We start from the raw sequence: 21,113 nt of genomic DNA, 5'->3' as shown, positions 1-21,113 counted from the left end.
ATTAACCCCGAGATTCTCCCAAACAACCTTATTCTCACAGGGTTTAGATTCTAGAGAGGATGGACAAGCTATAAGTCAGCCAGCACCCATGCACAACATGCCAGAAGTTAAGAGAGGCTTTTAAGAGAGAACGCAGAGGAATAATGAGTGGCCTGGGCGCCAGGCCGCCTGCTAAGAGGAAAGGGAGGCTTGAGTGAGAAGGCTGGCTGCAGCGTCTGGCCACCATGGGGACCAGGAGGTAGAATCCACAGGGGCAGGGGTACTGGTTGCCAGAACCGGCGCTGACAGCCCCTCTGCGGTTTGACTGAGAGTACGGGGGCACGGAATGCTCCAGTGGGTTCTGCAGCCCGTGGCTGGCCTCAGGAACGTGGGTCATCCGGGATGATCCAGGGCCCAGTGTTTCCTAGGCCAGGGTGACAAGGAAGACGGAGGTAGGTGCGCTGATGCCTAGCACCCGAGTTCAGGGAGGGAGTACGGGGGGACGATAGCAGGAGGGAAGGGTGGAGTTCAGCTAGGATGGCAAAGCTGAGCGTTCTGAGAAGACCCGGACGGTGGCCAACACGGCCTGGAAGCGAAGGAGAGAGGGTCCGAGGCACAGAGTCTGCAGAGAGGGCTCCCGTAACGACCACGAAAGGACAGCTACTCCTGGAAGCCACGCCCGCGTGGGGAGGTCACGTGACTTATTCTGGCCAATGGGAACCTCCTCATTGCCCCGCGAGGGATTGTGGGAGAGCCTGCAGAGAGAGGCGGGAATGACCAGCTGCTTTAATGAGTCTGGTCGCGCGAGCCGGGCCATCCTGAGCCATCCAGCCTGCCCGGATCTGGCTCAGTCCAGAAGAACTGCCCGCCTGAGCACAGACTCAGGAGCAATAGGAACTCGGTCTTGTTTTAAGTCCCATTTCAGGGTGGGGGTGGTTTGTTGATGGAGACGCTGTCACAGGGAACCAGGGCGTGTGGATACTTGTATGGTTGGGACACCGGTGTGCGGCCCTCAGGGAGCGGGAGGCCGCCGCCGAGGGTCGGAGCCTGGGCTGGACCCGCACGCACGAGGCTGGAGGCACAGGGCATGGCCCTGAGCAGCGCTCTCCCGGGTCGTGAAGCGTTCCGAATGGGACAGAGGTGCTCTCAGCTCCAGGTTGTTGCTGGGGGTGGGAGGCAGGCCAGGCTCCCCGGGGGAGGAGTGCGGTGGGTGGACGTCGTGGGAAGCGATGCGGACCTAGGTTTAGGTACAGAGCGTCTGTGTGATGTTTGAGATACTTAGTATTTATTTGCATCTTATATCTCCCCTTTAATAAAGGGAATCGTCTCCTAAGATGCTTTGAATACCTTTTTGTCTCTGTTTAAAATGTAAAAGCCTCGGCCTGAAATTCAAGTGATGCAGAAGTGGACGGATTAAAATGCAGACCGTCCGTCCACCCCCATTTTCCTCGGAGGTGACCACCACTCAGGGTCCAATAAAGTACTTCCCGGAGCCTCCTGAATCGCACTGGGATCCAGTTACGATGCAGACTTTGGTCCGGAAGGCTCTCAGGTGGGGCTCCACGCGCTGCCTTTCTTTCTTTCTTTTTTTTTTTTAGATTTTTTATTTATTTATTTGACAGAGATCACAAGCAGGCAGAGAGGAGGAAGCAGGCTCCCTGCTGAGCAGAGAGCCCAATGTGGGACTCTATCCCAGGACCCTGAGATCATGACCTGAGCTGAAGGCAGTGGCTTAACCCACTGAGCCACCCAGGCGCCCCCCACGCGCTGCCTTTCTAACAAGTTTTCCAGGTGATGCAGAGTCGGGGAGCTGCACTTGGAGAAGCAGGGATTAGCGGTACTAATCGTTCCATTGATCAAAATCAATGAGATGTCTGGGGCCATTGCTATCTTTTCTTCCTCAGGGTGCACAGCATCTCCCTTTCACTCACGCAAAGAACTCAGTCCTGGCAGATGCAGGGCAGTCTGTGCCATGTGGTTTCTCTGGTGAGAGCCACCTGGGTCCCCTCCACCTGCCTGCGTTTCTCAGGCAGTGGGACATCCGCTTGGGAAGGGCCTGTCTGGTTGCAGTTACACCTGTGTTGTACTGGCTTATTGTATGACTCCTGTTTGCCTATAATTTCCGAGAGAGCAGCGATGATACCTGCCATGTGCATGGCTTGTTCCCCAGCACTCATAGGTTCCTGGCACATAGTAGGTGCTCAACAAATATTTCTTGGATGAATATGAAAACCAAGAGGGATCAGTGATGCTCTGGCCATTGTTGAGCATTCACGAGCTAAGGATCTCTTGTTGGACTATTCAAGGTGGAGGTGTCCTCTTTTATCTATCTATCTCTTTATTTATTTATTTTGAGAGAGTGCGAGCAGCGGGGAGAGGGAGAAGCAGAATCCCTGATGAACAGAAGGCTCCATGTGAGGCTTCATTCCAGGACCCTGAGATCATGACCTGAGCTGAAGGCAGATGCTTAACTCATTGAGCCACGCAGATGCCCTGATCAAGATGGAGTTGTCCTCTTGCCAAGACCAAAGGAAGACCTGAATTTTTGCTGTGTGTCTGCAGGGACTGACCAAAAAGCATCCATGATCCAAGATTTGTATGTGCATCTTGACAGACCACGGCTTCTTCCATCCCACCCACCCAGACACAGCCCCTTCAAGAGCCAGAGACCCTTCCCAGAGTCATGCCACTGCTTCCCAGATGCAGGCCTTCCTCCATCAGTACTCATCTGTGCTGGGATGCTCGGAGATTAAAGTGATTCCGAAGGCCTGATTCCCAGTCTCCGCTTCTAGCTTATACCCATATTGACAGCAGCATTATTCACAACAGACAAGAGGTGGAAGCAACCCTAGTGTCTGTTTACAGAACATTGATAATCCTAGGTCCCTACATGCCAGACTCAGTTTTGTTTTTTTTTTTAATTGTGGTTAAATACATAACAAAGTTTACCATCTTAACCTTTTAAAAAATTGTTTTATTTTTTGTTAACATATAATGTATTATTAGCTCCAGGGGTACAGGTCTGTGCATCGCCAGGTTTGCACACTTCACAGCACTCACCATAGCCCATACCTTCCCCAGTGTCCATAATCCAACCACCCTCTCCCTACCCTCCCTCCCCAGCAACCCTCAGTTTATTTTGTGAGATTAAGAGTCTCTTATGGTTTGTCTCCCTCCCGATCCCATCTTGTTTCATTTTTTCCTTCCTTACCCCCCAAATCCCCCACATTGCCTCTCAAATTCCTCATATCAGGGCTGTCTTAATCTTTTCTAAGTGTACAATTCAGCCATGTTAACTCTATGCACATTGTCATGCAACAGATCTCTAGAATTTTTTCAGCTTCCAAAATTGTAATGTACTCATTAAACAACTCATTTCCCCCTCCCCCAGCCTCTGGCAACTGCCATTCTACCTTCTGTTTCTATGAATTGGACTACTCTAAATATCTCGTATAAAGTGGAATCATACAGTATTGTCATTTTGTGACAGCTGATTTAACTTAGCATAATATCCTCAAGGTTCATCCCTCTTGGAGGTTGGGTCGGAATTTCCTATCTTTTTAGGGCTGAATAATATTCTACTGCACAGAAAGACCACGTTTTAGTTACACATTCATCTTTCTGCGGACGGACCCTAGGGTTGCTTCCACCTCTTGTCTTGTGAATAATGCTGTTGTCAACATGGCTATGCATGTAGCTTGAGATACTGCTTTGAGTCCCTTTGGCTGTATACTCATGGTAATGCTATATTTTTTTGGCTTTCATAATATCGTGTGTGTGTTATGTTAGTCACCATACAGTAGTACATCATTTGTTTTTGATGTAGTGCTCTAAGATTCATTGTTTGTGTGTAGCACCCAGTGGTCCAGGCAATCCGTGCCCTCCTTAATCATCACGGGGCCAACCCATTGCCCCCCCTCCCTCCCCTCTGAAACCCCGTTTGTTTTCCCGGAGTTCATAGTCTCTCATGGTTCATCTCTTCCTCTGACTTCCTCCCCTTCATTTCCCCCGCCTTCTTCCAATGTCCTCCTTGCTACTTCTTATGTTCCACAAGTAAGTGAAACCGTATGACCAGGTGGGATTGATCCCTGTGATGCAGGGTAGTTCAGCATTCGCAATCAATCAGTGTGATAGAACACATTAATAAGAGAGAGAAGAACCATGTGGTCCTCTCAATTGATGCAGAAAAAGCATTTGAGAAAATACAACATCCTTTCCTGTTCAGACTCTTCGGAGTGCAGGGATAGAGGGAACATTCCTCAATTTCATAAAATCCATCTATGAACGCCCACAGTGAATATCGCTTTCAATGGGGGAAAAGCTGAGAGCCTTTCCCTTAAGATCAGGAACACGACAAAGATGCCCACTCTTGCTGCTGTTGTTCAACATAGTGCTAGAAGTCCGAGCAACAGCAGTTAGACAACAACAAAAAAAAAAAAAAAAAAAAAAAAGGTATTAAAATTGGCAAAGAAGAAGTCAAACTCTCTCTCTTTGCAGATGACATGATACTTTATGTGGAAAACCCAAAAGGCTCCACGCCCAAATTACTAGAACTCATATAGCAATTTTTTAATGTGGCAGGATACAAAATCAATGCACCGAAATCAGTTGCTTTCCTATACACTAACAAGGTAATCCAATTTTTAAAAAAAAAAATTTTTAAAGAGATTTTATTTATTTATTTGACAAAGAGATCACAAGCAGACAAGAGAGGCAGGCAGAAAGAGGGAAGCAGGCTCCTGTTGAGCAGAGAGCCTAATGCGGGACTCAATCCCAGGACCCTGAGATCATGACCTGAGCTGAAGGCAGAGGCTTTAGCCCACTGAGCCACCCAGGTGCCCCGGTAATCCCATTTTTAATTTTAGTTGTTTTAATTTTGTTTCAGTCAGGTTTTTGGTATTTCCTGAAGTTGTGCTCTGGTTACTAAATCTTTTGCAGCCATGGTGTGACTCTGTCACCACCTGGTGGCCACTGGTATGTCTGCAGCAGCATGTAAAGGGAGCCATAGCAGTTTATTGGGGGTCTTGGAAAAGTCCCTGAAGCATTTTTCAGTTTTCAGGCCTTCTCTTTGGCATCATCACCAAGTAGTTGTCTGACCCTTGCTTGAACACTTCCTCTGACTGCGAGAGGTGACTTTACTACTCAGCAGCCAGCTCCATTGTTGGACAGCAGTTGGGAAGAAAACTTTATTTGAAGGGAAAAGTCCCCTGTCCTTTGTAATACCAAAGTAGGAATGACTAGGGTGCATGGGAAGCTGGTCTGTGGGGAAATCAAGGTCTCAGGACAGGTGGCTGATAGGCCAGTATTACCTGGGGAGTCTTGACTGCCAGAATTAGCCACTGTCTCAGCAGATCCTAGCATGAATCGAATCTGTCCTGTTCCCACAGGTCACCAAGTTTCAGATTTAGTGAAGATAGTGATTCAACCCTCTCTAAATGGGTTTTATGTTTCCACCTTTGGCTGTGTGTGTTTTAAGGTAATTAAAGCTGAGTTTTGGTACAAATTAAGGATCAGACTTTTCACTGATGTAGACCAGTGATCTCAGCTGGGCAGGATGAAGGTGTTTTACCTGTATGTTAACTAGGGCTTCCTGGTAGGTATCTAGGCTAAAGTACACATTGAATGTGACAGTCTGACTAGGACAGGAGCAAAGCTTTAGTCATAAATGCCCTTTAGAAAGGCACAGCTGAGAATATGTCACCCCTCTGTGGGAAAGAGTCCCTGTGCCCTGCCCAGAGCGCAGCCCACCTTAGTATCCTGTGGGTGCTCAGCAAATGTCTCATTCTGCCTTGATGTGATGTGGTAGTGAGAAAAGCCTTGGGCAGCTGGGACCAGAGAGGTGGGGGAAGTGTTATCATTTTGTGTGTCTGTGTTGATTTTTTATCTTAATTGTGTTCCCTGTGGTCAGGGAACATAGTCTGTGTGGTTTCATGTCTTCAAGATTTGTCAAAACTTGCTTTATGGTCAAGCATATGATCAATTTTATAATTTGTCATGCATCTGGAAGGATCTATAGTCTGCAGGCATTGGGGGCAGTGTCTTATTTTTGTCATATGCTAATCCTGTGGACTAAATATTCAATGGCCTGTTTTTTAAAAGATTTTATTTATTTATTTGTCAGAGAGAGAGCGCGCACGTGTGAACACAAGCAGGGGGAGTGGCAGGCAGAGGGAGAAGCAGATGGGCAGGAAGCTCCATGTGGGACTTGATCCCAGGACCCTAGGATCATGATCTGAGCCAGAGGCAGATGCTTAACTGACTGAGCCACCCAGACATCCCTATCCTGGGTTTTTTTTTTTTTTTAAGATTTTATTTATTTATTTGACAGAGAGAGATTACAGGTAGGCAGAGAGGCAGGCAGAGAGAGAGAGAGAGGAGGAAGCAGGCTCCCTGCTGAGCACAGAGCCCAGTGCGGGACTCGATCCCAGGACCCTGAGATCATGACCCGAGCTGAAGGCAGAAGCTTATCCCACTGAGCCACCCAGGTATCCCTATCCTGGTTTTTTGTTAGCTTTTTGTAGACCTGGATTAGTCAACCTCCAAATGATGCATGGTAAGAATGTTGTCCTAAGCCGCTGAACACTGGGGTGATTTGTTACTCAGCATTGTTATGGTAATTAGCTGATACAGGGACACCTGGGTGGCTCAGCTGTTGGGTGTCTGCCTTCTGCTTGGGTCGTGATCCCGGGGTCCTGGGATCGAGCCCCACATCAGGCTCCCTGCTCGGCAGAAAATCTGCTTCTCCCTCTCCTGCTCCCCTTGCTTGTGTTCCCTCTGTCACTGTCTCTCTGTCAAATAAATAAAATCTTAAAAAAAATAATTAGCTGGTAGACTTGTGTTCACTTGAAAGCCCTGGATAATGGATAGTGCACCCTGGCCTCAACTGGGTGGAAGAACTTAGGAGACCTGGAGTTCCCAGAATGGGGCTGGAAATGAGTGCGATGGGAGGGTTCTGGAATCCAGAGCCATGCGACTCTGCCTGTGTCTTAAGTGTTCCCCAGGACACCAGGCTAGCTCTTCCAGGCTCTTTTGACTTTGGATCAGACAGACCTGGATGTGAATCCCAGCCCAGCTGGTACTGGCTATGTCTCTTCCTTCCTCTGAGCCTTGGAGTCCTCATGATAAAATGGGGAGAATCCTTAACCTGTCAGAGTTGCTGAGGGGCTGGAGTGAACACTGGCACACCTTGGGATTAGGAACTAAGGCTCTTAAGATGTTACGACAAAATGCTTTGTCATCCCTTTCTTATGCTCTAGAAACCGTGTATAGGAGGAGGTCACCTGGAGTTCCTTGCTTCCGGGGAGTGCTCCAAGGGGAAGGTCCCAGGTAGGGCTGGGGACAGGGCATTAGCCCGTCTTGACCTGCAGGTTTGCACTTCAGTCTGTCCTGTTCTGTGTCACCATCCGCTTCGTAGTTACCGGCTGGGGAAGCGGTGTGGGGCAGAACAGTATAGGCATTAGGTATGGGTTCAGTTTTTTTTTTTTTTTAAGATTTATTTTATTTATTTATTTAAAGATTTTATTTATTTATTTGACAGCGATCAGAAGTAGGCAGAGAGAGAGGAGGAAGTAGGCTCCCTGCTGAGCAGAGAGCCCGATGTGGGACTTGATCCCAGGACCCCGGGATCATGACCTGAGCCGAAGGCAGGGGCTTTAACCCACTGAGCCACCCAAGCACCGCATTAAGATTGATTTTAGAGTGAGACAGCGAGTGTGTGTGCAAGCAGAGGGAGGAAGGGCAGAGGAAGGAGGAGAGAAGCAGATGTCCTCGCCGAGTGGGGATCCTGGCATGGGGCTTGATCTTCACAACCCTGAGACCGTGACCTGAGTTGAAACCCAGGGTTGGACGGATGCTTAAAGGACTGAGACAACCAGGTTCCCTAGCATAGGTTCAGTTTTTAAAGATTTTTTTGTAAAAGTTCAACATACAGAGAGCAAAATAATAAATCCCAAGTGCAGAGCTGGTTGAATTTTCACAGAGTGAACACAGTCATGTAACCAGCACCCACATCAAGAAATAGTACATGACCAGCACCCCAGAAACCCCCTCCTCACCTCAAACATGTAGATTTGGTTTACCTTTTTTTAATTTTAGTTTTTATTAATTTTTAAAAGATTACTTGTAAGTAATCTCTACACCCAGCATGAGCCTCAAACTTACAACCCCTAAATCAAGAGTCCCGTGCTCTACTGACCAAGTCAGCCAGGCACCTGTTTTGCCTTTTAAAACAAACAAACAAACAAACAAGAAACAAAAAATCATTGTGTAAATGGACTTTCATATTACATAAGATTTACCCATGTTGATTTGGGTAGTTACAGCTTTTTAACCTCATGAGTATATAGAATTCCATGATAGGATTTTTGCAGAATTTACCCATTCTCCTGAAGGACATAGGGAAAGTTTCTGGATTGGCTATTGTAAATAGAGCCGTTGTAAACAGCTTGTCCTAATCTTTTGGTGAGCTCATCTACACATTTCTGGTTTATACATATTCAGTATGGAATTTCTAGGGATGGGTTCAAATTCATTACATCACTTGCTTTGTGAACCAAATCATGTTATGTAGCTTCTCTGAGACTCACTTTCTTGTTTGTATATTGGAAATAAAAATAGTTGCCACTTTCTGTTGTCACAGATCTTTTATTCTTTTTTTTTTTTTGGTCAAAGATCTTTAAAAAATTTTTTTAATTATCTGAGAGAGCAGGAGCAGGGGGTCGGGGGATAAACAGGGAGGGAGGAAGGGGCTTCTTGGAGCCTGACACAGAGCTTGATCCCGGGGTCTTGGGATCATGACCCGAGCCGAAGGCAGACACTTAATGACTGAGCCACCCAGGCATCCCTGTTGTTACAGATCTTAATAAAACAATATCCACAAGGGACCTGGTCCCAGTGTAGCTCCTCTTTCTTTCCTCCTTCCTCTGTCATGCCAGAGGCCCCTCTGCCCTAGGACACAACTCTTCTACTAGACTCCCTCTTTGCCAGGACTCCTCAACGTGAACCTGGAAAGCTTGCCTGGTGCCCAGGGCTGGTGGGCGCTTTTCCCTGGTCGTGGGATCTCCTTTGTGATTCAGCCACTGGTGCCCAGCCCAGCACTAGCTTGCCGTGATCACCGTCACTGCTAACAAATGTTTCTGTGATGCTCTCAGTAAGTGTGTGGCTTGTAGCCAATGTTCTCTGGAGACTGGCCCAGGAGGAGCAAGGAATGAGGACTGAGGAGAGGGAACAGCTGTTGAGATCCAGTCCAGGAATTTATAACAGACATTCCTTTCTTGCGTGGTCTTTCTTCCCTGATGTCCAGGCAGGAGTTTTTCTTAAGCTCTTTTATTCCTTATTTTTCCTGAAACACCTCAGGTCAGGCCATGTGGGATAGTGGGCCAAGTGGAAAACTTGCCTACAGAGGGCTCTGTCAAGATAGAGTTTACCTCTATCTCTGCATAATGGCATCCTGGAGCATTGTGTTGGGAAAGATTCAGAAGGTATTATCCAGGCTTAGGAAAGTGCTGTGATTGATTAGTTATGTCTGTTATATGCATGGGAGGTGGTGGCAGCGGCACATTTCATGTGTTTACCTTTATCTTTGGCTTGAAGTTATTGGTTGATACTGCTCAGAATAGACATGTATTTGGTTTAGAGAGGTAAATGAATGTTTTTTTTAATAGGTGGGCTAAGTGTGCTTTCATTTATATGACTATTGACATATTTGGACCGATTTCTACCATTTTATTTTGTGTTTCCCCCTTTTTTTCTTAATTGAATTTATAGTTATCTGTAATCTGGTCTGTTTTCTCCTTTTGCCTGGTTTGAATTACATAAAAAATATTTCTCTGATTTTAGAGGCTATTTAAAACTTTTCAGTATACATATTTGTCACTGTTTCTGTTCTTCTGAATGATGCCCTTTCCTGGCCTATTTTCATTGAGTTTTTGTTTTATAATTTTAAATGAAAAATTGATGATTTTCTCATTGATTAACTTTGTGTACATATTTTATTTTATTTTTTAAAAAGATTTTATTTATTTATTTGACAGAGAGAGATCACAAGTAGGCAGAGAGGCAGGCAGAGAGAGGGGGAGAAGCAGGTTCCCTGCCGAGCAGAGAACCTGATGCAGGGCTCCATCCTAGGACCCTGAGACCATGACCTGAGCTGAAGGCAGAGGCTTAACCCACTGAACCACCCAGGCGCCCCTGTGTACATATTTTAAATATTCACTTACTCATCATTTCTCACACCTCATTACATTTTCTTTTCGCTAATACCACCTCCATTTCTGCTACTAGTAGGTAGCATTAGTTGACAGCTTCCTGTGTGCTAGACAGTTGTCCTGATTTTATCATGTGTTAAATCCCTTAATCCTCCACATAGTCCTGGGAGTTTGTCATCCCCACCTTGTGGATGAGGAAACAATCACACAAAGGTTGGCTTGTGCTGGAGATCGAACATTAGGAAGAGGTGGAGCTGGGCCTCAGTCCTGGCTATTTTGTTTAAATATTGTGTGTGTTTAATTTGTTTGTGTAAAATTTGTTTAAATCTGTGTGTTTAATTTTTTTGTTTTGAAATCATTTTAGGTTTACAGAAAACTTGCAAAGATAGTACAAAGAGTTCCCATATACTTTCCACCTGGCTTTCCCTAATGTTAACATCTTACAAAAACATTGTGCACTTAACAGGAGAAGTTTCTATTGGTAAAATGCCAGTAACTAAACTATGGACTTTATTTGGATTCACCAGTTTTTCCACTCATGTCTTTTTCTGTTCCAGGATCCAATCTGGGATCCCACATTGCATTTAATACATATACATGCATTTTAAAAGACCATTTATTTATTTATTTTTAAAGATTTTATTTATTTATTTGACAGAGAGAGAGATCACAAGTAGGCAGAGAGGCAGGCAGAGAGAGAGAGAAGCAGGCTCCCTGCTGAGCAGAGAGCCTGATTCGGGACTCAGTCCCAGGACCCTGAGACCATGACCCAAACCAAAGGCAGAGGCTTAACCTACTGAGCCACCCAGGCACTCCTAAAAGACCTTTTAGTATAGAAGACTTCAGAGTTATATAAAAATGGAGACAATAGTAAAATTTATCACTCAGCTTCATCAATGATTAACTCATGACCAATTTGTTTCATTCATGCCCCAAACCGAGTTACTTTTTTCTTTTTCCTGGTCCTGGTGGTCTGTAGTTTACAAATATGCGTCCTACAGATCACTTTATTTCACCTGCTTCCTATATGGCAGTTTTCTAGTTCATGTACTTTATTAATATGGTGTTTCTAAAGCCAACACCTAGAACTTCTTCTTTTTTTTTTTTTTGCAAGAACAAATCTTTATTTCACATTTTGTAGAAAGAATTGAAGGGCCCAGAAGTGGCAAAGTAATGATTACTTAAAAATAACTTAGTTAAAATTTCATCCTGAAAAGCTTTCAAAAGAGCTAGTCTCTTGCTGTTTAAGAAAGTGTATTTTAATTTTTTGGCCAGAATATGTATTCCTATGTAAAAGGCACTGAAGGGCTGCAGACCCCACTCTGTGGCAGATGATCGAAATTGTCTGACACAATATGAGCAAGAAGATCTAACCTATTCCAGTGTTTTCTCCTCTGAGAACCCAACTGTTACACAGACTGTTGGCTAAAGTGCGGTTGAGGTATGCCTTTGTTAAGGGTCATGAGGGAGGGAAGAGTCATGAGGGCCAACCGTCACAAACTCGCCAGCCTTCTGAGGCATCACCATTTCATCTTAATCTTTCTCAACAGTTAATACCACTACCATTTTGGGACCTTCCATTTTTAGTCTTGAGTTTCTTACATGTGAAATGACGACAGATGAATTTGGTCTGTGAATCCTCTTAGAATTCCAGATAGCATTGTGTTGGTGTGTGGTTTTCTGAGGGGAAGGTTCCAAAACAAAAGCAGGCAGGGTTTCCAATGTTCATGAGACACAGTGAGGTGTAACATAAACCATAGGATTAAACATTTTTCTTTTTTTGTCTCCTGTGGATAAAATAAATACCAGATACTCAAGAGCTTATAGTAAATTCTCTTTCTCCTAGTTCTCATCCCTGGGGAGAGATGATAAGTTGTTAGGGAAGAGACCAGCCAACTTTTTCTATAAGGGATCAGATAGGAGACATTGTAGGCTTTGTGGGCAGACACCTGTTCTAGTGTGTCCCTGAGAGAAATTTTATAGAAATACAAGCACATACGTATACACGTTCTCTCTCACAATTCTGCAAAAATTTTAGCATAATATACAGAGTATTCCAGACTTGGCTTTTCTCATTTAAACCAGGGGGTGGCAAACTATGCTCCTCCTAGGCCACTTCAGGCCTGTTACCAGTTTCTATAAATGGTTCTACTGGAAGCTACGTTCATGTGTCTGCATGCTGTCTATGGCTGCTTCCATGCCACCAAAGCAGAGCTGAAGAGTTGTGACAGAGAACATTTGGCTTGTGAAGCCTAAAATATTTACTCTCTGGCCTTTTAGAGAAAAAGTTTGCTGATGTCTGAGTTAAACACTGTGTTTTAGCCCTCCCAAGCTAGTCCGGAAAGAGCCTCCCTACCCTTTCTCATGGCAGCATACTACGTCTTTGTATGGCTGGACCATCATTCATTTAATCAGACCCTCCCCTAAGGGATATTTAGACCATTTCTGACTCTTTGACCCTTACTGCTACAAATAACATGGCAGTGGGTAACCTTGTACTTACCTCATTTTCCACAAGTGTGACCGTATTCACAGGATGAATTCCTAGAAGTGGCATAGTTCATGGAAGCAGAGCGCACTGGTGATTTTTACAGCTAATGCCAAACCGCCCCCCACAGAGGTTTACCAGCTTACATTCTCGTGGTGTTATGAAAGTGCCTGTTTGCCACGTCTTTGCCAGCAGAATGTACTGCCAGCCTTTAAATCTCTACCAATTGCTACATGGAAAAAAAAAAAAAAAAAAGGTAGCCCAGGTGGTTCACTTTGCATGCTTTTATTTGGGTGAGTTGCATCTTCTTTTAGGCACTTAAAAGGCGAGTGTCTCCTTTCTGCTGCTGGTGGTTTACTCTCCTGGTCTGAGGGTCTTCTGGGGGGTGGTCAGGGGCGGGGGGTGGGCTTCTCTCTCTGACTCTCTTGTATCGCTTTCACAGACAAGCTTTTGGGGAACAAAAGTCTTAAGGACAAACATGGGATGGCAATTAGTGCCGTCGACATTCCAGACATCAGAACTGGGGAGCCAGGGGGGCCCTGGAAGGGCATTTCCATTCTGCTCTGAACTTGGAAGGCTAGCTTTCAAGGGGCGCAAGCCGAACTCCTCCTCCACGGAGCTTCTGTTCACGCAGGCCGCCTCGTGTTCCTCCAGCTTCTTGATGGGGACCACGTGGCAGGCATTGTATTTGCAGCTGGCCATCTTTTTGGCCTTCTTGGGGTTCTTCCTCCTGCACGAAGCCAGGTGGTACTGAAATCTGCTGAGTGGGACTCGGTGGTGAGGGTTGTAAGGGCAGATTTCTAAGGCTTCGGGTTCCATGAGAAATTGTTCTTGAAGCAGACGAGCTCACTTACCAGAGTTCAAATGCAATGCCCTTCGTGGAAAAATGCTTCGGTAAGAAGGATGGAGCTGTCCTCTGCTCAGAACTGGCCCTTAGAGCTCTGTCAGCCACGTTCTTAACAACTCATGCTTCCTGTGCTCTGCGACCATGAGTGGTGGGTTAGGGAAAGGACAGGAACTGTCGGGGGCAGCTGCACAGAGACCGGGTTAAAAATGGCAGGTGAGACAGAAGAACCTTATAAAGCAAGAGCCAGAAAACCACAGCTGCCCCACAGGAAGGTAAAGAAGGTACAAGCCTGCTGCCCTTGAGTCTGAGAGCTATGCTGTGTGATGTCAAGGAGCAGTCATGAAAGGTCACAATGGGCAGCTTGAGTCATCAGCAAAAGGCTCCTAGTCCGTTGCTTTCAAGGGGCAGGTTGGCTTTGGGAAAAGCGGCCATTCAAAATTGTGGCATGTCTGTTGTCATTTAACTGTTTCTAAACTTATATGTTTAATATAATTCCCTATGTATTTGGGGTTGAATCTACTATATTATTTTGTGCTTCCTAATCAATGCTTTGGTTTTATTTTTTCTCTTTTCCTCCCTGATTTTAAATAGATAATTTTTAAAAATCCCTTTCCCCCATGATTTTGTAAGTTCTACATTCTCTAATCATTTAGTGATTACAAATTAAGACATTCATAAATAACTTATCAAGGTTTAGAGTTCATAATAGTTTCATCCTTTTTCCAAATAATACAGGATTTTTTCTACATTTTCTTCCCTCTTAACTTATTATTATTTTAAGCCTAATTTTATTTATTTTTATTTTTTAAAAAGAGTTTACTTATTTATTTGAGAGAGAGCAAGTGAGAGAGAGGGAGCACAAGCTGGGGGGGGGAGGGGCAGAGGGAGAGGGAGAGCAGGCCCCCTATTAGGCAGGGAGCCCAATATGGGACTTGATGTGGGGCTCTATCCCAGGACCCTGGGATCATGACTTGAACTGAAGGCAGACACTTAACCCACTGAACCGCTCAGATGCCCCATTAAGCCTAATTTTTAAGAAGCTCCTAAGACTACATTGCTGTTATCATTTGACATGGTCCAAATTGGTGGACAACTGTCCTCATGTTGACTCCTCTCTGCTGCATGTGTTTTAAGACCTGCCACATGGGATCACTATGTTTTCATTAGAAATTTACTTTTTAGAACGTTTTCACGATGAGCCCTTTCAGTTTTATCTGAAAATGTGTTTATCTCATCCTCATTCTTGAAGGATGACTTAATGGTGTACACTTGTGCTTTTTCCTTTCTTTCCACTGAAGCAGAGTTCAGTTTCTTCCAGTTCCCGCTGTGGTTGAGAATTCAGAATTCCATCATCACCTAACTTCTTTTGAAGGTAATCTGTTTCTTTTCATATCTATTTTATTTTATTTTAAGATTTTGCTTATTTATTTGACAGACAGAGATCACAAGTAGGCAGAGAGGTGGGCAGAGAGAGAGGAGAAGTAGGCTCCCCGCCGAGCAGAGAGCCTGATGTGGGGCTCTATCCCAGGACTCTGGGATCATGACCCGAGCCGAAGGTAGAGGCTCTAACCCACTGAGCCACTCAGGTGCCCCAATATGTCTGTTTTAAAGAGTTTTTATTTATCTTTGGTTTTTCTGTAGTTTTACTATGATGTTGACATGCGGGTCTCTTTATTTATTCTTTCTTTGTTTTACTTTTAGCCCTCTGGAATCTGTGGATTAGTGTCTTTCATTAGTTTTGGAAAATGTTCAGTCGTTGTCTCTTCAAATATTGCTTCTACCTTATTCTCATACTTCCACTGAAATGATACATGTCACTTCCACTGACATCTCACTGTCTAAAGCAAGTCTCAGGGCCACACCTAAGGTGCAGGGTCAAAGAGGCACAGTCCTATTGTGTAGTCACAAAGAGGAGAATAGGAACTTTGTCCAGAGTCCAAAAAGGGGTACCTGGCTGGCTCAGTTGGTGGAATGTGGGACTCTTGATCTCGGGGTTGTAGGTTTAAGTCCCACATTGGGTGTACAGATTACTCAAAATCTTAAAAAAAGAAGGTCCTAAGAGTGTCTTTTCTCTCCTGTCACCAGTGTTTGTTTTCCTTTTCTTTACACATACAGAACATACTCCCCCCTCCACCAAAGAGAGAAAACCCAAAGCCCTAGCTTAGACTGGGGAGATAAACAACTTGGTCAGTGCTCACTGGGGGCTTCTTGACTTCTGGCAGGAGCCTACTACTCTAGGCCTTCTAATGTCTCCAACCAACCTGTTGCTGTGAGGAATGAGGGACTCATAGAGTCATGCTCCCTCTACCCCCTATTCCCCATCCCTCCCAGGGATAAATCCTGATATACTTTGCTGGGAAAGTATCCTTGGTAAATTGTAACTTCCATACAATTTTTGGGATGGAGTGCCTATTTTCTCCAAGCTGCAACCCAGTATTGGATGAGGTATGACATTGGACCTGCTAGGAGTTAACAGGTGATTTGGCATCTGCTTTTCCATAACCCCAAAGCCTGGCACAGTGTGTGTGGGTGATGCTGACAGTGCTTTTTCAGTTCTTAGTCCCATAGCCTTTTTCATGCTCATGACCAGGGCTGACCCAGGCACTGAGTAATTCAGGCATGTGTAAGTGTGCAAATGGAGATGATAAAAGCACTTCACCAGTCATTGAAATCCACATAATAAGGAACAAGGCTTTAGCTCTTATAGCTTCTTTGTGGCCAACCGCCCATTAGTGTGGCAGGCCAATATTTAGTCCATTATGGAGAGAGGGAAGGCCGGGCTTCTAATGCTTCTAATGGATGTCTTGAATGGTCCTCAAGCCTGCAGCCTTCTCCCAGCTCCTGCTCTTGAGCCTGGGACCTGACAGGTCGCTCACTATGGCAACTTAAGAGGAGTGAGGGATGCAGAAATACCTATCTTACTGACACTTTCCAGGCCTGTATGCACTTACCTGACCAGTAAAGCAAGTGAGGTCAGAGTCTGCTCCTTCCCCTCCCACACTTAGCATCTTGAGACATGCAGCTGACAGATGGTAATGCAGGCATGGAGGAGGTCTCAGAGCGTGCAGCAACAATGTTTCTAAAAATGAACAATTGTATATCTTGGCCAGCTAAGTCAGCAGTTGTCATTAGGGAGTGGGATAGAGCCATTAAAAGATTAGAGTCACAAACTTGTTAGAGAGATACCTGACATCAAGAATGGCTTCTCTCAGGGCTGGCATCCCTTCTGGAACATCCCTGGAGGGTGGTGATATGATGACAGGGAGCTCTCTACCCCCTACAGAGTTCTGCTATAGATTTCTTATACTGAGCCAAGTTGAACTGCTCCTCATACCCCTTAGCAGTCATTGTAACCTCTGTGTCCTCTGATCTGGCACTGTCCTCCAAGACGGGGGATATCCCACATAGGCCAAACTCATGTCGTGTGTATTGGCACTGGGGTGGGCGGGCCACTCTATTTCTGGCTCCTAGTGTCTCTCTTCACGTCCAGCAGACAGGTGTGGATAGCCTGGGTAAACGCCCTGAACGCTTGAGCTCAGACCTGGGCTTCCCCCACGCCACCCTCTGTGGGCTGCTCCTTGCTCAAGGCTGCCTGGGTCTCAGCCCACTGGGCTCCCGCTAGCTTCTTTGAGTTGAAGACTTGATTTTGAAAAAGTGAAGTTTTGGTTATGTCTGTTGGTATTATGTGCCACGGCTGCGCTGGATTTGTAAACATGAGTTGGAACGCATCTTTTTCTGCTTTCTGGGTAGTTAAATAGCGTAGGAACATTCTTGGAAAGTTTGAAAGAACTTGTCTGCTAAACTCTGACTCACCTTTTTGGGACATTGTTCTTTGTCCATGTTCAATTTGGTTCTGTGGTTTTCTACTTCTCTTGGTAATTGTCATTTTTCTAGAAAATCATGCTGTTACGGCCAGACTTGTGTCCCCCTACCGCCTCTAAATTCATATGTGGAAGCCCTAACATCAATGGGATGATATTCGGAGGGGCCTTTAGGGAAGTTAAGTGAAATCACAGGATGGGGCCCTCATCCAGTAGGACTGGTGTCCTTATAACAAGAGAATGAGGCCCCAGAGATATCTCTCCACAGGGGCACAGAGGAGAGGCCATGTGAGGGCACAGCGAGAAAAGGACCATCGGCAAGCCAGGAAGAGAGGTCCACCAGAAACCAATCCTGTCAGCACTTCCAGCCTCCAGAATGGTGAGAAAATGAACTTTTGTAGTTTAAGCCACCTAGTCTTTGGTATTTTATTACATAGTCCAAGCAGACAAATACACATGTATTCCCCATTGAACATTCTAGATAAACTAGCGTACTGTGTGCAATTAGTATTCTCTTATAATTTGAAAACTCCTCTCTGGTTAAGTTTCCTTTACTTTTCTAATTTTTATCTAATTTTTTTTTTTGTATTCTCTCTCATGCAGTTCCTGCTCCCTCCCTTTGTTGGGCTTTTACAAGTCTAGCTACCTCAGATCTTTACAAGGAGCTGAGTCTTGCATTGAGCAGTTCTACTGATTTTTATGTTGTCTAGTTCATTAACTTTTACCTTAACTTTTTTTTCAAGATTTTATTTATTTATTTGACAGGGAGATCACAAGTAGGCAGAGAGGCAGGCAGAGAGAGAGAGAGAGAGGAAGAACGGGCTCCCTGCCGAGCAGAGAGCCCGATGTGGGGCTCGATCCCAGGACCCTGAGATCATGACCTGAGCCGAAGGCAGAGGCTTAACCAACTGAGCCACCCAGGCTTAACTTTTAATCCTCTCTCTGAGTTTATCTTGTTGCTTTTTTTCTAGTTTCTTGAGTTGGATGCTTCATTTACTTTCAGTTTTCCTTGTTTTACAACAAAAACATTTAGAGCTGCAGGCAGTGTCTGGTTACATTCCACGAATTTTGCTATGGGGAGATCCAGTTGTCGTTACATTTGAATGGCCTTCATTGCAGTTTTGTTCCCTACCTTGGCTTATTTAGGAATAAGTTTTCAAGTGATTTAATTTCTTTCATTAATCCTTTTTGTTTAATTTCTGCTTTTGTTGCATTGTGGTCAGATAATGTGACCAAAGAGGATTGCTTATTAGGATCTCTGAGGTTTTCCTTGTAGCCTAGAATGTCATCGGTTTCAGTCACTTCCTTGCAGATGTTTGAATTAAATATCTTTTCTGTCTGTATTTATTAGATGAAGCTGGAACATGAGTCCTTCACATCACTCAGGGAACTGGCATATTGTGTCCTCGTCGTGGGGTGTCGCAGTGTCTGTCAGCATGATCCAGGAAGTCCTTGGGGAAACTGCGTACCATCACTTACCTCAGTGTTACCAAGCCTCAGTTTCTCTTAGCACCTCTTACCATCTGGAGCAGCCAGTTTTCCATAGAACACATTTCAGAGAATTCTGTTTTTAAGGTTTACTCTTATTCTTGAGGGACAGTTATTTATGAAAGGTCATAGTACTCATTCCTTCCTCAGGCCCCTCCCTTCGGACCTCTGAGCTCATCATGAGTCCTGAGTTGCTTCTCTGTTCATTTTTAGAGAAAGAGACGTTGTGGCATGGGGGAATGTCTGTGTGCCTCTGTAGGATGCCGTACCAGTCTTAGTGCAGCCAGTCCTTTTGGACTGTTTGCTGTCCTTTTGCTTTGTTACCTTGGAGGCCCCATTGTCTGAAGAACCAAGTGGAGGGGTGAGGCTACATGGCAGTGACTTCACTGTTGTGCTTAACGTTTCTCAGTTTACCTTGGTGGCCTAAGTTAGCAGGGCCCTCCTTGTGCATCTACCCACAGGAACAACCCATATCTCATGCTAATGCCAGAGCTGGGGGTATGAAGTGGGGCTGTAGCCTGCAGTGCCATGAGCTAGCCCTCCTGTGCTTCAGAGGTAACATCAGTACCAAGCATCGGTCCCCTACAGCTTCCCTGTAGCATTAGTTTCCATACTCCTTACTGCTTTGAACGTGTCCATTTCATGGAGGCTTGCTGGGGATGTGGCTCTGTCTTCACTTGGCTTCTCCCAGAAGCAGAGCCTGAGGCAAGGATTCAGATGCAAGTGGTTTCTTCAGGAAGTGCAGGTAAGCCTATAGAGAGTAGGGAAGTGAGATACACATCTCTATGCAGGGACGAATATTTAAAAAGAGTGAGACAAACCCTGTAATGGTATATCTTCTATGCTTTCTATGCTGTCAGTGTATATATTTTTCCATAATAAGAAAAATCAAGAATTATATTTAGAAGAATATATATGGAAACCAGTAAAGATTTACAAAGGTGTATGTGGTTAATCTAGCTACCTCAGTGGTCATCTGGAGGCCTTTGGGGAAATAATAGGGAAAAAGGCACACAGCTCAGAATGGCCCCACCCAAGGGGTCAGGGAACTGGAGCATGTTTATACCAACTTCCAAGAGACTCATCTTGGGGGACTATTTCAGGGGGTTTGTGAGTTCCTTGGTACTTCTAATCTGCTAACGTGGGCAGTGACTGGAGGTTAGTGAGAACTCACTGGAAGTTCCCAAGGATATAGGTGGGGCATTGACGGCTTCTGCCCCAAGAGTCCTATTAGCTTACTCACAGATCTATTTCTTCTTATTTGGTACTCATGGGAAGTCCAACAAATGTTTAACAGCCAGTTCTTAACAACAACAACAACAGAAACTCCCTGATTTGTAGCATCTGCCAATTTCCATGGTATAAACACTCCCACTGTGGCCAATTTCAAGCTACCAATAGTTTCACAAGGAGCTGGCAAAATCCAGCTCTCCCCCAGCACACCCCCTATCAGTCCTTTGCCGCTTGGCCTGTCCTTGTATTATGTCTCACTTGAAGGTTTCTAGCATGTGGTCTGGGTTTCTCCAAGGTTTATACACTAATACAGACTTTTCTGTGTTTTTCTTTTGACCATTTCAGCTGGCATCTGGCAAAAAGCAGTTGAGTGTATACCACTGTCAGTCATCTGGAAATCCTTTCACTTTTAACCTTTATGTGGCATTTCACTGCATGTGGGCTTTTCGTAAACAGCATTTATGTGAGTACGGGGAGGGAAAGCTGCTGCCCTTTGCTTGCACTGACATCTCCCCAGGAGGCGGTCCTGACTGCATCGGCTAGATTGCCGATTGAGAAATCCACTTGACTTGTCTTCTACATCCGCTATCGTGTGGCAGGCTGCAGGTTGTGTGCCATCTTCCCCTTCTTTGGCTCTCATTTTCTCATTTACCTGTTATGGTGGGCTGGGTTGTGAAAGAAAATACAGGATGCCCAGTTGAACTTGAATTTCAGATGAACAATGAAACTTTATTAGTGCAAGTATAATTTACATATTGCATGGGACATATTTATGTTAAAAAATTACTTGGTGTTTATCTGAAATTCACATTTAAATGGACAATCTTTAAAAAAAATGGACAATCTTGCATTTTAAAAAAAGATTTATTTGTTTGACAGACAGAAATCACAAGTAGACAGAGAGGCAGGCGAGGGGGGTGGAGCAGGCTTCCTGCTGAGCAGGGAGCCTGATGTGGGGCTTGATCCCAGGACCTTGAGATCCTGAGATCATGACCTGAGCCAAAGGCAGAGGCCCAACCCACTGAGCCACCGAGGCACTCCAACAATCTTGC

At 45.1% G+C, this 21,113-nt stretch overlaps 1 protein-coding gene and 1 long non-coding RNA gene across 2 annotated transcripts; one reads left to right on the top strand and one right to left on the bottom strand.

Annotated features, from left to right (window-relative positions):
• The first annotated feature begins 747 nt into the window (after positions 1 to 747).
• On the top strand, positions 748 to 19,072 carry LOC101679040. Its single transcript, XR_006607373.1, has 3 exons — positions 748 to 880; positions 17,609 to 17,719; positions 18,692 to 19,072. It is a non-coding gene; the product is annotated as an uncharacterized LOC101679040 (long non-coding RNA).
• GTSF1L (gametocyte specific factor 1 like) lies at positions 12,945 to 13,822 on the bottom strand. The gene has a single exon (XM_004746409.2). It carries the CDS (start codon positions 13,489 to 13,491, stop codon positions 13,027 to 13,029), a length of 465 nt encoding a protein of 154 aa, XP_004746466.1. The 5' UTR covers positions 13,492 to 13,822; the 3' UTR covers positions 12,945 to 13,026.
• Positions 19,073 to 21,113: the final 2,041 nt, after the last annotated feature.

This window comes from Mustela putorius, unplaced genomic scaffold, assembly GCF_011764305.1.
Source record: "Mustela putorius furo isolate JIRA1106 unplaced genomic scaffold, ASM1176430v1.1 tig00000592_pilon_pilon_pilon, whole genome shotgun sequence".
NCBI lineage: Eukaryota > Metazoa > Chordata > Mammalia > Carnivora > Mustelidae > Mustela > Mustela putorius.
Note: the sequence above shows the minus strand (reverse complement) of the source record. Positions and strands in the feature narration are given on the sequence as shown.

Bases quoted from the DNA above. Each gene is read 5' to 3' on its own strand.
- GTSF1L (XM_004746409.2), bottom strand. From the start codon at position 13,491: ATGGAACCCGAAGCCTTAGAAATCTGCCCTTACAACCCTCACCACCGA.